Source organism: Malaya genurostris, chromosome 2, assembly GCF_030247185.1.
Source record: "Malaya genurostris strain Urasoe2022 chromosome 2, Malgen_1.1, whole genome shotgun sequence".
Classification (NCBI taxonomy): domain Eukaryota; kingdom Metazoa; phylum Arthropoda; class Insecta; order Diptera; family Culicidae; genus Malaya; species Malaya genurostris.
The window spans coordinates 102,229,841-102,242,589 of record NC_080571.1 but is presented as its reverse complement, the minus strand read 5'-3'; the positions used below and the strand labels follow the sequence as shown (position 1 = coordinate 102,242,589).

At 35.4% G+C, this 12,749-nt stretch overlaps 1 protein-coding gene across 2 annotated transcripts in view; it reads right to left on the bottom strand.

Moving 5' to 3' along the window:
* The window catches only part of LOC131429626 (cytochrome P450 4C1-like), a 95,347-nt gene that overhangs the window by 63,252 nt on the left and 19,346 nt on the right, over positions 1-12,749 (bottom strand). The window contains exon 1 of one of the 2 annotated variants that reach the window (XM_058593868.1): positions 3,511-3,933. The exons of the other annotated variant lie outside the window; for it this stretch is intronic. Within the exon in view, the coding sequence (XP_058449851.1) occupies positions 3,511-3,856 (346 nt within the window). The 5' untranslated portion in view covers positions 3,857-3,933. Of the gene's footprint in view, positions 1-3,510; positions 3,934-12,749 lie in introns of those variants that run through there. 2 annotated transcript variants of the gene reach the window in all.

Below are 12,749 nucleotides of genomic sequence, written 5' to 3'. Positions count from 1 at the left end.
GAATAAGGCTTACACAAAAATATCGATATCTCCGTTAAAAATGGACGGATTTTAACAATCTATGGCTTGTTGGATAGGTATTACCGAGCGAAATCTAAGTCTGGAAACATATTTTGTTTTCAAGGTCAAATGTGACAAATACTGTCAAAAAACTGAAAATTTTGACATAAAACTTCGTATAACTCAAAAAGTAAACATCCGATCTCAAAACCAATCAATAGCGTTCTGGGTGACGGGGAGACCTTTCATTTGCGACTAGTTTGATCAAAATCGGTCCAGCCATCTCTGAGATCTCGACCTCTTAGTTGACAACACACATACAGACACACACACATACACACACACACACACACACACACACACAGACATTTGCTCAGTTCGTCGAGCTGAATCGATTGGTATATGATATTCGGCCCTCCGGGCCTCGGAAAATTTTTCGAAAGTTTGAGCGAATTCTATACCTATTTTTTATATATATAAAAAAAGGTAAAAAGCCGACTTTTTCTGAAATACCTAAGCTGATTTTCATAAACTTAGATTCAAATGAAAGATACTTTGGTCCCATATAAACGTCTTAAATTTTATCCTGATACGATTTCCTGATCCGAAACAACAAGACGACAAGAAGTTTTGAGCCGTTGTCCGGAGCGACGATATTCAAGCCCAACATAGAAGATTATTTACATTTGCTGCATCGTCGCTCCGGACAACGGCTCAAAACTTCTTGTCGTCTTGTTGTTTCGGATCAGGAAATCGTATCAGGATAAAATTTAGGACGTTTATATGGGACCAAAGTATCTTTCATTTGATTAACCTGCTTCAAAAAGGAACTCAAAAAATTATACAAAGTGCTGGAATTCATCCGCGTTCGACTTCTGGTTTTGGAACTACAGGTTAATGAGTGATTAAAATTTTATACCGGTGCACAGTGGTCCAAAACTGCAATTTCATGCCTTAAATTATCTGGCGGTCTCATCGTAAACTTTTCCTTGTTGGTGTCTTCTGCAAAGTTGTAGCGAGTATTGATGTGGTTTGATTAAAATGAACGACCGTGTTCCAGTACGGGTGTAAAGACAGATAAAAAAATTAACTTTTCACTGGAGGCAGATAGAGAGTTTTCGTCTTCGACAATATTGTAGCCATTGCAATTTCTGATAACTTTTCTGGAAAAAAAACAATTTCGCTAATTGTAATCGTTAACTCATTATTCGGTAGTGTTACTAACAGGTTTCAAAATATCAGTTTTTTCATTCTAACTTTTTTCACATTTATCATAAAGAAATCGTCTGTTCAACAAAATGTTAGATTTTGTAAAAATACATAGAATTGTACAGAATTTCAAAGCACTATGACTAGCTTTGAAACAGTTATGGATAGTTTTATATAAAAAATTGACATATTTCGAACTTAATTATTTCAGAAGTTTGCTAAAAGATGCAGATCAAACCACTCTAATTCAAAAGTACCTACTTTTAATTTACATCAAATCCTGGAAGAAATAGTTGGTATCCGATAGTATCCTAGGATTTTATGAGCGAATGTATAACTGATGTATGTGAGATTTATAAATAAAACGAACGTAATATAAGATTTCTAAATTCAACAAACTGTATTTCATCTTTCGAAAAACAATTTTCTAGCATCCGATGAAACGAACTCCATGGCGGTTTTTGATAGTTTTCGCCAGTTTGTTATTATGGAATCAGAAGACAATAGAAGTGACATGAATTCAAGAGTTCCTCCTAAGAGGTTTGTTGTGTATCGACGTACTCTAAAGTTACGGAAGTATTACTCAAGACATTACATCTGAACAATAAATAAACTGACAGAAATTCAATAGCTACTTTTTGAAACTCGCAATAATTTTGCAGTTTTACATGTTGATTATTGTCTATAAAATATAGTTTCATGTGTCGCAAATTTCATTTCTGATCTCACATTTCTCGAAAAAACAAGAGTCTTTGAACAGACACTTAGAATTTTTTTATCATGCAAAAAAATCGTAGAAAGTTTTAACAAACAAAGATGCATTCATGTGACGTCTTTTGTCTTCTGATTCCATGATAACAAACTGGCGAAAACTATCAAAAAACGCCATGGAGTTCGTTTCACCGGATGCGAGAAAGTTTTCGAGTTACAATGGCAAGTATAAGCGTTAATCGTATACTTGTAGTTTGAACGATTCGGAAGATGAAATACAGTTTGTTGAATTTAGAAATCTTATATTACATCTCATCTCATATACATCAGTTATACATTTGCTAATAAAATCCTAGGATACTATCGGATACCAACTATTTCTTCGAGGATTTGATGTGAATTAAAAGTACTTTTGAGTGGTTTGATCTACATCCTTTTGCAAACTTCTGAAATAATTAAGTACGAAATATGACATTTTTTATATAAAACTATCCATAACTTTTTCAAAGCTATTCATAGAGCTTCGAAGTTCTGTACATTTTAAAGTATTTTTACAAAATCCAACACTTGGTTGAACAAATGATTTCTCTATGATTAATGTGAAAATAGTTAGAATGAAAAAACTGATATTTTGAAAGCTTTTAGTAACACTACCGAATAATGAGTTAACGATTACAATTAGCGAAATTGTTTTTTTTTTCAGAAAAGTTATCAGAAATTGCAATGGCAACAATATTGTCGAAGACGAAAACTCACTATCTGCCCCCAGTAAGAAGTTTTTTTTATCTGTCTTTACAACCGTGCTGGAACATGGTTGTTTATTTTCATAAAACCGCATCAATACCCGCTAGTACTTTGCAGAAGACACCAACAAGTAAAAGTTTACGATGAAGCCGCCAGATAATTAGAGGCATGAAATTGAAGTTTTGAACCACTGCGCGTTGTTTAGAACAGCTATTCATAAAATTCAAAATCTTCTGAGTTAGACTCAAAACTGAATTTAAAGTTCAAAAGTACTCAAATCATTTCTTGCATTTTTCTTGGAAAGGATTTAAGAGGGAATGCTTGTAAACATAAAATATAAAAAAACATTCCACACAAATTAAATGGTTTGCCAGATGTATGCAAATATTCTTTAAAATCACTATTAATAGCAAGAATTGTATATGACTGCTATACCACTTATTGATGAACAAACAAAACTTAAGCAATAAATTTTACACTGAAAATGTTAAGGTTTTGTTCTCGAAAAAAAAAGTTTGAACCCTATAAGTAAATACTGCGTCAAAAAAGCCCTTAGAATGTTTTAGAGATGAGACTGTGATTGAAAATTGACTGGTTCATTAAGAATTTAAAACAACACAAAATCAACGAAATATGCTAAAGCTTTTCATAAGTAGACAATCATACAAACTGATGCCAACGCATTCCCAAATATGGAAATTATTTCGGATTCTGTTCGTAGCTGTAACCACTTTCGTTCCTGGCCCAGTGTCTCAACTTGGTGTTGAGATCGTCATTAGCTTTCAGGTACATAATTAAACAAACAAAAAATATCACCAACACATACATCACTAACTAGATACGTACACCGTAGCGCGGTCAATCCCCCATCCAGACGAATGAATCTGTACGGGTACGGTTTTTCCATGCTGGTCGATTCTGTGAGCACCTTGGCTATCAGATCGGCATGAAGGACACAGATCACTGGGTACGGTCCGAAAAGTACCTTCACTAGCCGCTCGTCGGTCATGAAGATTCGGTTCAGGTTCTGGAAAGTCTGAAACGTATTCTTCTGGGCAAATTCCGGATAATTGCCCAGGACGGGATGCAGCGGACCGACGCTCGGTATTTTGTCGGCATAGCGGAACCGGACACGGCAGTACAGCGCCACAGTGGCGATAATCCCGACGAACAACGCGACCGTCTCCAACATTCCGATTGGATGAATGGTTTGGGGGGATTTTGCTTATAAAATCGTATAAACGCACTGACCATCTGATAGTGACTAAACGGTGGAGTGCACCAGCCGGGTTTGAAAAGCAAATTTTGTTCTCTGCCGTCCGTACGGGCACGTGTTGCGCAGAAGTTTCTTCGTCGAGTTCCTCAGTGTCACGGTCCGCTGCACCAGCTGCTGGGCCCAGTACCGGCAGGATACCCGCCAGTCGCGGCCCCCCTGAAAACATTCTGGTGTGCGGCGGCGATAGGATGGACAACGGTGCCGACATTCAACTTGTTTTCATCGGTTGTGAAAGGACGTTGCTTTCAGACCCAGAAATATTCAGCTCAAGTTTCCATAAACACTCCAGTTCTTGCGATTGCCGGTTGCGATCGGACGGACAGGTTTGTTATTCGTTTTGTTTCGACATTGATCGAACTGGAAAGGTACAACCGATTAGTGTGCACAACTTATGCTGCCGGTATTGCTTTCACATCGACAAGATTCTATTTCTGAAAGCTTGTTATTGGCATTTTGAGAATCGTCTACTTCTGATAGGGGGAAATCCGATTCGACCTAGAATAGAGACACCATTAAACGCGTATAAAGTGGTTTCTACTTTCAATTTTATTTGTATAATTGGATGAAATCGAGCAAAACGGGTGATTTCCGTGGAAACATGTTTTCTTCGATATCATAAGCTCTAGACATACCCTTCCTTGGTGGTCGAAACAAGTAAGTTGTGCGTAGGTTTCTAGAATATAATGTTTTCTTATCGTCACTACTGACCTGATTTTTTTTTGACAAGTCACTAGTACTGCTTTCATGCTTGTAAAATAACTTGATTCAACATAAGACAAACAAAAAGAAAATCGACATTATCGTATAGTCAAGGATGAAACTGAGGCTCGTCACGACGGAAAAAAACCTTGGGTAATAAAAACATTTTTCATATTACTGGTATTCACTTTTCCTTGAAACTTTTTACATTTGTTATGTTCTTCACATCAACAAAACCTTTTGAAATCAAGAATCGGAGCCGTATAGAATGTATAAGACCTTTCATTTGAATCTAAGAAATAGGTTCAGCCATTTTGGAGAAAATTAAACAAGTTTAACCCTTATGCACTCGAATGGGTACCCGGGTACCTTTTCGAATTTCAAAATAAGAAATTTCTGAGTTAGGTTTAAACTAAGATTCTGCAATTCGGTCAATTCCAAGAACTAGTTGGACCATAACTTCTCATGCTTTGACTTTTCATTTTACAGTAAGGGGGGTCGAATGGGGGGGCTCAAATTTTTTTTATTACGTAAACACCCGAATGGGTACCCGGGTACCCACAAATAAAAATGCTTGTAACTAAGGCAAATTCCATCCGATTTGAATTTTTTCAGTACGGGTAAATTCAGAAATTTATCCACTTTTCGATGGCCGTGTATATTGCTGTAGTAGGTTCTTCTGGTTCCCGTTAATCCGGATTTCCGTAGAATGTTCCGACACTTGTGTTTTCCACCATAAATGTCATTTACTAATTTGAAACTTTTCCAAACCAGCTATTTGAGAAAGGCCGTACCAAAATGAACCTTTTGTAGAAAAATGACGTCATCTAAAGGGTAGTTGGCCTATTCTGGACTTACTCTCATAGAACGAAAAAAAGGAAATATAAATGAGAACGAAACTGTTTGGGAAGTAACTTCGTGATGTTTCGAAATGTTTGTTGCCAGAATTAAAAATTGTATTGCGTGCTCCTCGCAATAGGCCTGAAGTACATAATAATTTTCAAACTGAAGATAAGAAAGTGAAGTATATAAGGGAACATACATAAAGTACGTCACGCGTTTAGGGGGGAGAGGTTTCAAAAATACGTGACAATACATGGTGAAAAGATTGAGAAATGCTCGACAAAGGGGGAAAGGAGTGGTAGAAAAATTCAAAATTTTATGTTACGTACATAACGGATGCCCCCTGAAATATATAAACATAACAACTCAGCATAGCACTTGATTTCATATAGCAATTCTTAGATAAGATTACAAAAATACGTGAAATCCGTGTATAAATGCCTCGATGTCGGAACTCATTTAGGATATCCGGGTTCCTGGGAACCAGGAGCACCATGTCCATCTTTATGGGTACCAATCCCAAAGAGCTTAAGTTCCTGAATCCAACAGTGCTAAAATTACTTCAATCGGTTGAAAAATGCTCAACTTACAGCGATTTAAAAAAATGGGTACCCGGGTACCCATTCGGGTGGTTAAAGGTGTTTTTTTTTTCGAGTGCACAACGGTTAATTTCAATGTTTCTGAGCAACCGTTTTTGCAACCCGGATTCGCCGTTCAATGCATTAGACCCTCGTCCTTACATGTCAATTGTCATATATTCGAGCACCGACCTGGAAGTATTGTTAGTATCAGTAAGACCGTAGCTTCGGCTGCGAAGTCTGTTGAAACCAACTTTCAAATTTCACGAAATTAATGTAATGCCAAGACTTTGCTTTCAGGAACCGGAAACAAGAGTATTCTACGTTAAAAATGTTGGACTCGAAACAAGCTCCGAAAAGTAGAAATATTGTTATTTTGACTACCAAAGTTTGTGTTTCTGTTTCCAATTTCTGGCTTTTAAACATGTCACATAGTCTTTGGAAATGATGCTTACTTGTGAAAACAGATTTTAGAAAAAAAAAACGTTAAGTTACGGGACTGCTTACTACAATAATTCAATCAAAATGTGTCTATTTTGGTCATAGTGAAAATAATCGAGAACTTTGAATTTTAATCGTATCGTTCTGTTCGATGAGTTGAATGCGTTTTCAAACACAATAGATTGGATCAAATCCAGTTACAACTTTGAGAAGAAAATCATTTTGTATTAATTAAATCATTTTTGATAATTCGATAATGTCACCGTGTTACCATTCGCCGATTGAAAGTCACATTGATATCTCTGAGATAACCGGACCGACTTTAAAAAAGATTCAAATGAAAGGTAGTATAATTACTGCTATTGTATTTTATTAATAACCGATTGAGGATTCCCAATACCAATTTGATACTTGACACAAAAAAGAGAGAAACTTAAAAAAACTATGCATAGAATTGCTTCTATTTAAGTCGTAGGTCTTGTCGATAGGTGATTGACTGAAGCTCTGTTGACCCCATTGTTTTCCAATTACCGCTTCCAGAAGTTCCGGAAGTAGCAGCCCAAAAAGTTAGAAGTGAAATCATTCGATATCTGAAAGATATTTTATGAACTGCTAAAGAATCGATCTTTGCGATCTGCAGCATTGTCACATTTGTGAGCAATTGCATGCGGAATCGGCTGACTGTTGGCACGGCCCCCTTCGATTTGCATGAAACGTTGCATGTTTGTTCGTTATAGCAAATGAAACATTTTTTACTGGTCCCCGATCAACAGAGCATAACAGGATTCTATCAAAATTATATATGATCTTAATATTTATATCTCATCTATATATATAAAAATGCAGAGATCATTCTTTGTAATCGCATCAAGTAAGAACGGATGGACGGATTGAGATGCTTTTTTTTTTTCGTTTGATCAGTTTTTACCCCCACCGGGTTCGTACATCAAAAAAATTAGGAAAACTCACCGGAAAAGTGGGAAAAACCAATAAAGTTATTTTGTATCGACAATGGAATTTTCCACTGAAAATGTCGCCAATGATTGCTAGATTTACGATTGATGTTTGGCGCGCAATAAGATGCTCTGTATTCCGCCGTTGAAGAAAGGAATACTAGATCGTTGGAAAATTATTTGGCGCGCCACGAGTAGTTTTGGGTGGAGATTTTACATGCATGATTGATTCGTCATTTGGAAACACGTGCTTAATAGGGTATCAAAATCATTACTTGCCAAATGACTGTTTTAGCTATACCGTAAACAGAAGCACAAGTTCTAATGTCATTTACCAGTAGATGTAGTTAGATGAATTATGTTGGCCATCGTGGCCGTGAGTTGAACAAATCAAATTATGTAACGATTTTTTTACGTATCAATGATAGATTCTGCTGTTGAAATAATGAGTTCAGATGAAAATATTTATGGTATTCATGACATTTGTAAGCTGCTTAAGCCAAATCATTTCATTTTCTGAACTTTGGATTACTTGACGAATTACCATATGCGAATCGTGAATATCATATCTGAAGGAGAAATCGTGGCATGTAAGAACCATTAGTTGTGAGATCTGCTGTTTTATACATTGGCTTTAACGATAAGAATAATCACTCCTCATGTTCACTCCGCTAGAACAGAATATTGATTCTCAGGACTGAATACTAAGCAAAACGATGTGGTGGCTCGACGAATGAGAAGCGTTTTGATACAATTCTTGAACGAATATAGCGTTCATGTCAGAGTTAATGGACACAATATTTTTAAAAGGGTAATTTGAACTTTCGAATGTCCAAGTATTTTTCATTTTATCGCTAATTCGTTAATCGAAAATTGATCCTGTCATTATCCTGCTACGAACATTCATCAAACACGACTAAGTAATATCAGTAGCGGTGAAGTAGGTTATGGACAACCGTTCAAAATTAGTTTATTACTTTCGATAATCCCTAAGGATTTGCTATTAAATTTTAAATGTCTTCAGTACAAATAAGTCTTAATATTCAATGATAAACAACAATCCCCGAGGGCTGCTTTTGGAAATTTGTGGGGTCAATTTAAAGTATTTATCTTGGTCATCTTTTTTTCATCCATCTGTTAATTTATTCATTTGTTTATTTAGGAGCAAGGGAAAAGCCTGCTGGAGCTGAGATTTTGGTTCTTCTTCTCCAGCAGGCATAAAACATTCTCATCTTTTGTATCAACAAATAACATTTGACCAAATGATACTTAACGAAATCTTTAATTACCCTTATTTAAATTACAAAGCTAACTAACAACTATTCATATTGACTAATTATCCTAATAAAACTAGCGGGAAAAGATTTGGAGAAAACGGGTTTTAATGGCGTTACGAGATAAATCGAAATTAAATCCATCAGAGCAAGTATTGAATACGCGACATATACTCGAAAACGGTTCAATGAACCCTTAGTTAGTTCTAGCACGAGGAATTCTGAGAAAGGGATTAAACCGCAAATTACGCCGAAGAATGTCAAAACTTAGCTGTTGTAGGAGATCTGCACTATCAATTCGAGATTGGATGAGGTCCGCGACGAAAACAGCTTTTTGTGTATCACGGCGGACAGACAGCAAATCGAAGTGTATGTCTACAACGATTTTCGTAGCTTGGAAGATTAAATGGATCTCTCCAGGCGACGCAAAGCAAAACGAATGAACTTGCACTGAACAGTCTCAATGCGTAGCTTATCTGTTTGATAATATGGTGCCCAAACAACAACAGCATACTCGCGAACTAGAGCGCATTATAACGATTTCAGGCAGTATATGTTATTGAAATTTTTTGAGATGCGAAAGATGAATCCTAGCATCTTTAATGCTTTAGAGAGGGTATATTCTATGTGATCTATGAAACTAAGTTTTGAATCCAATAACACTCCTAGATCATTAGTTGATGTCTCCCGTTTTAGTACAGCTTGCGAAATAGTGTAATCATACATGATCGTGGTTCGTTTACGAGAGAAGGAGATAACGAAGCATTTGAAGGCGTTAATAACCATTCTGTTGACGTTGCTCCAGTTAGAAAATACATCCAACTGTGACTGCAAGAAGTTTGAGTCTTTCAGATATTTGATGAGATGAAACAGTTTGAAATCGTCGGTGAATGATAGCTTCATGCATTGCAATGCGAAATTCAGATCATTTAGATATAGCAGAAATATGAATGGTTCTAGATGGCTTCCCTGAGGAACGCCAGAGCTCACGATGAATGATGGAGTAACGCAGTCGCCAATTCTCACGGTCATACTACGACCAGTCAGATATGATTCAATCCAATCCATCATCCCACATGTCAAATCTTTAGTTTGAGAGAGATCTACAATCTCTGTCCAATACACTGACTCGAAGGATGAGATGGCAAACGGTGCATTTGTTTAGTTTTTGCGTAACAAAAGCATTGAACATATCCACAATAATTCTTGATGATATTTCTTCTTCGAGACGAAGTTATTGTGTTGGATATGAATTTGTCGTAATTCGTTTATTGTAAGCCAAGTAATCAGTAAAATAATGGGAAGAAACATTAACGTTTCGCAACTCTGCTGTTCGAAAACACAAATTTAAAAAATAAATTCAGGCGAGACGAAGTTCGACGGGTCAGCTAGTTATGTTATAAATATGATTCCAAATCAGAAGCAAACATTCTGATTTTATTTAGATTCTAACAAGTCCAGATATTATATTAAGGGCCGTTATATTTCAGATAAAACTATACTAGAGAATTGAGAAAAAGGAGCTCAAATATATTTGTCGATCATGTTTTTCACTTTCAACCCGAAAAATGCTATACTTCAATGAAGGGCAGTAGCAAATATATTTTCCAATTTCACATTCCTGAAGATCCAATAATTTGATATTTGATTTCGAAATGACGGCCTAAATTTTAAATTTGAGAACGTTCCTAAGTAATTCCTACTGAAATTGTGTAAAGTTTTTATTCAAATATTAATTTTAAATTGAAAATAAATATTCTTCAAGATTTTTTTCCGCTTTTTCTCTTACGTACAAAGAAAGGTAAGGCAAAAGCTTTAAAACTCGGATAATAAAAATTGGAAAAAAGTGAATTATTGGGGACAGATTTTTGTTTCCGAAATCACAGAGTGATAAGTGTCAAAAATTTCAAAACGTCTTCAAAAGTGACGCTGAAATAAACGAAAAACAAATTCTAAACTGGACTCAAAATCAAAATCTAAACTCAGTTCCTGGTCCCTCCCTAAATCAAAAACAGATATATAATTATTTAGAAGGTCTCAGACATGTGTTACACAAATTACAAGACAGTAAACGTAATGAAATGTAATGCAATATCAGTTCCAATGGAAAAGTTCAAAGTTTAACACCCGTAACAGGCACAACGAGAATTAGGTACATGAGCAATCTCCAGTAAAATTGTTTTTAATCTTTGGGCCCCTCCCGAAAAGAAATCCTGGGTACGGGCCTTAATCATGAATCAGACAAAAACGATTTATCGCACCATAATACTTTCGATTTGAAAAGTTCAATCTATCCATATCTGATAAATTTATGACAGCCTCATTTCGTAGAACTTTGATTACTTCCAATTTGAAACCATGAGCTGGGATTCGAAATTTGCAATGTAAAGTTTAAAGCAACCGACCCACATTATGAGATTTTTCATTTGAATCATTTTTCTGTGAGTCAATCTAGGTAGATATCTGACAATCAAACGCGAACTAATGTGACTAATAGGCAATTGGTTGATCATCAATCATAAAAACTTGCTATTCGAATCAATGTTATATATATATTTATTTTAATTTTTATTCTAATATAAATTTACGAAAATCCATTCAGCCATCTCCGAGAAAATGAAGATCACATTTTAATCAAATATGCCCAATACACATACACATACGACACACACACCGACAGAAAATTCACTACTTCAAGTGAACGAACGAACTGATTCGAATGTTATTGGAAAGTCGGCCTTCTTGGTACAAAGAAGAAAAAACTGAAACTATCATTCATTAGTTAATTTCCTCAGATTCTATAAGGTAGTTTTGTTTCACTGAATTTAGTCATTTCCGTTCATTTACAACTTTTCTTCAGTACCAAAAGAAAGCTTGCTCATAGTTCTAAAATAGCCCCTTTGTCATTCCTATGCCGGTTGGAAGGAAACGACGAAAGAGGGAGCGAGAAAAGCGATTGATTATTTTTGTAGTAATATGGACTTACACTAGTTATTATATGATGCCAACATATCCTTCCAACCTCAGTTGATTCTCATGCCCCGATGCAATCGTAGCGTATGTTGGCAACTTAAAACTTCCCGGTTCGGAACCAGTCGCTTAACTGTGCATGACTTTTTTATGGCAAATCAAATCGCCTCAAGGTATGCAATTTCATCTCACTTCGCGAAATCTATTTTTAGAATTTCACGGTAAAGCCTTTCCCCCCAGAAAATGGGTAATAACAGCTGATAATTCGTACTAAATTTGTAACAAATTTAGATATAATATTGATATTTACATATCAATTTTGTTCTCCTTGTTGATCGGGTCTAGAGATTTTTTTTCACTCAACATTAATTTATGAAAAGGTATGTGTTTTAAGCCACATTATTTTCAAACAATTATAACTAGAAATCTATAGCTTCTACGAAATATATGTCTAAGAAAAAGTTTTAGGAAATTAATTGAACTTTCCAAAAAAAAAAACAATAAAAAAATCGAGTTTTTCTAATTTTTCAGTTACGATTACGATCACGATTTTTTTAAATTTTATATCACGAAAAACGTCAAGTTAAAAGGAATCTAATGGATGTGATGGTAAATAAAAAAGTTAGATGCATCGATAAGAATAAACGTATCTGAGCAATGAGATATTATTCTCAACGATACTTTGAATGAAAAAGGTCATGGGAAGCTACTTCCCGAATGCAGTCATTTTCGAGATATATGAGGAACTAAATCGAGAAAATGGGTATTTGATGAGAATACTCCTCATGAAATTTTAATGAATTATTCTTTGATATCAAGCTACTGATTTCGAGATATTTTGAAAACAAAATCGAAGAAAAATTGCTGGTTTATAAAAATCAAAGGGGAATAACCACCATATCGAAAAATATACCTACTTTTATGTATTGAAGTCTTTCTATGATATACAAGGTTACCTACACCCAACTATAAAAGCACATTTTTGAAATACAAAACATCAGTGTGAAAACTAGCATCAATAAACTATGGTATTCAGTGGATGTGATGTAAT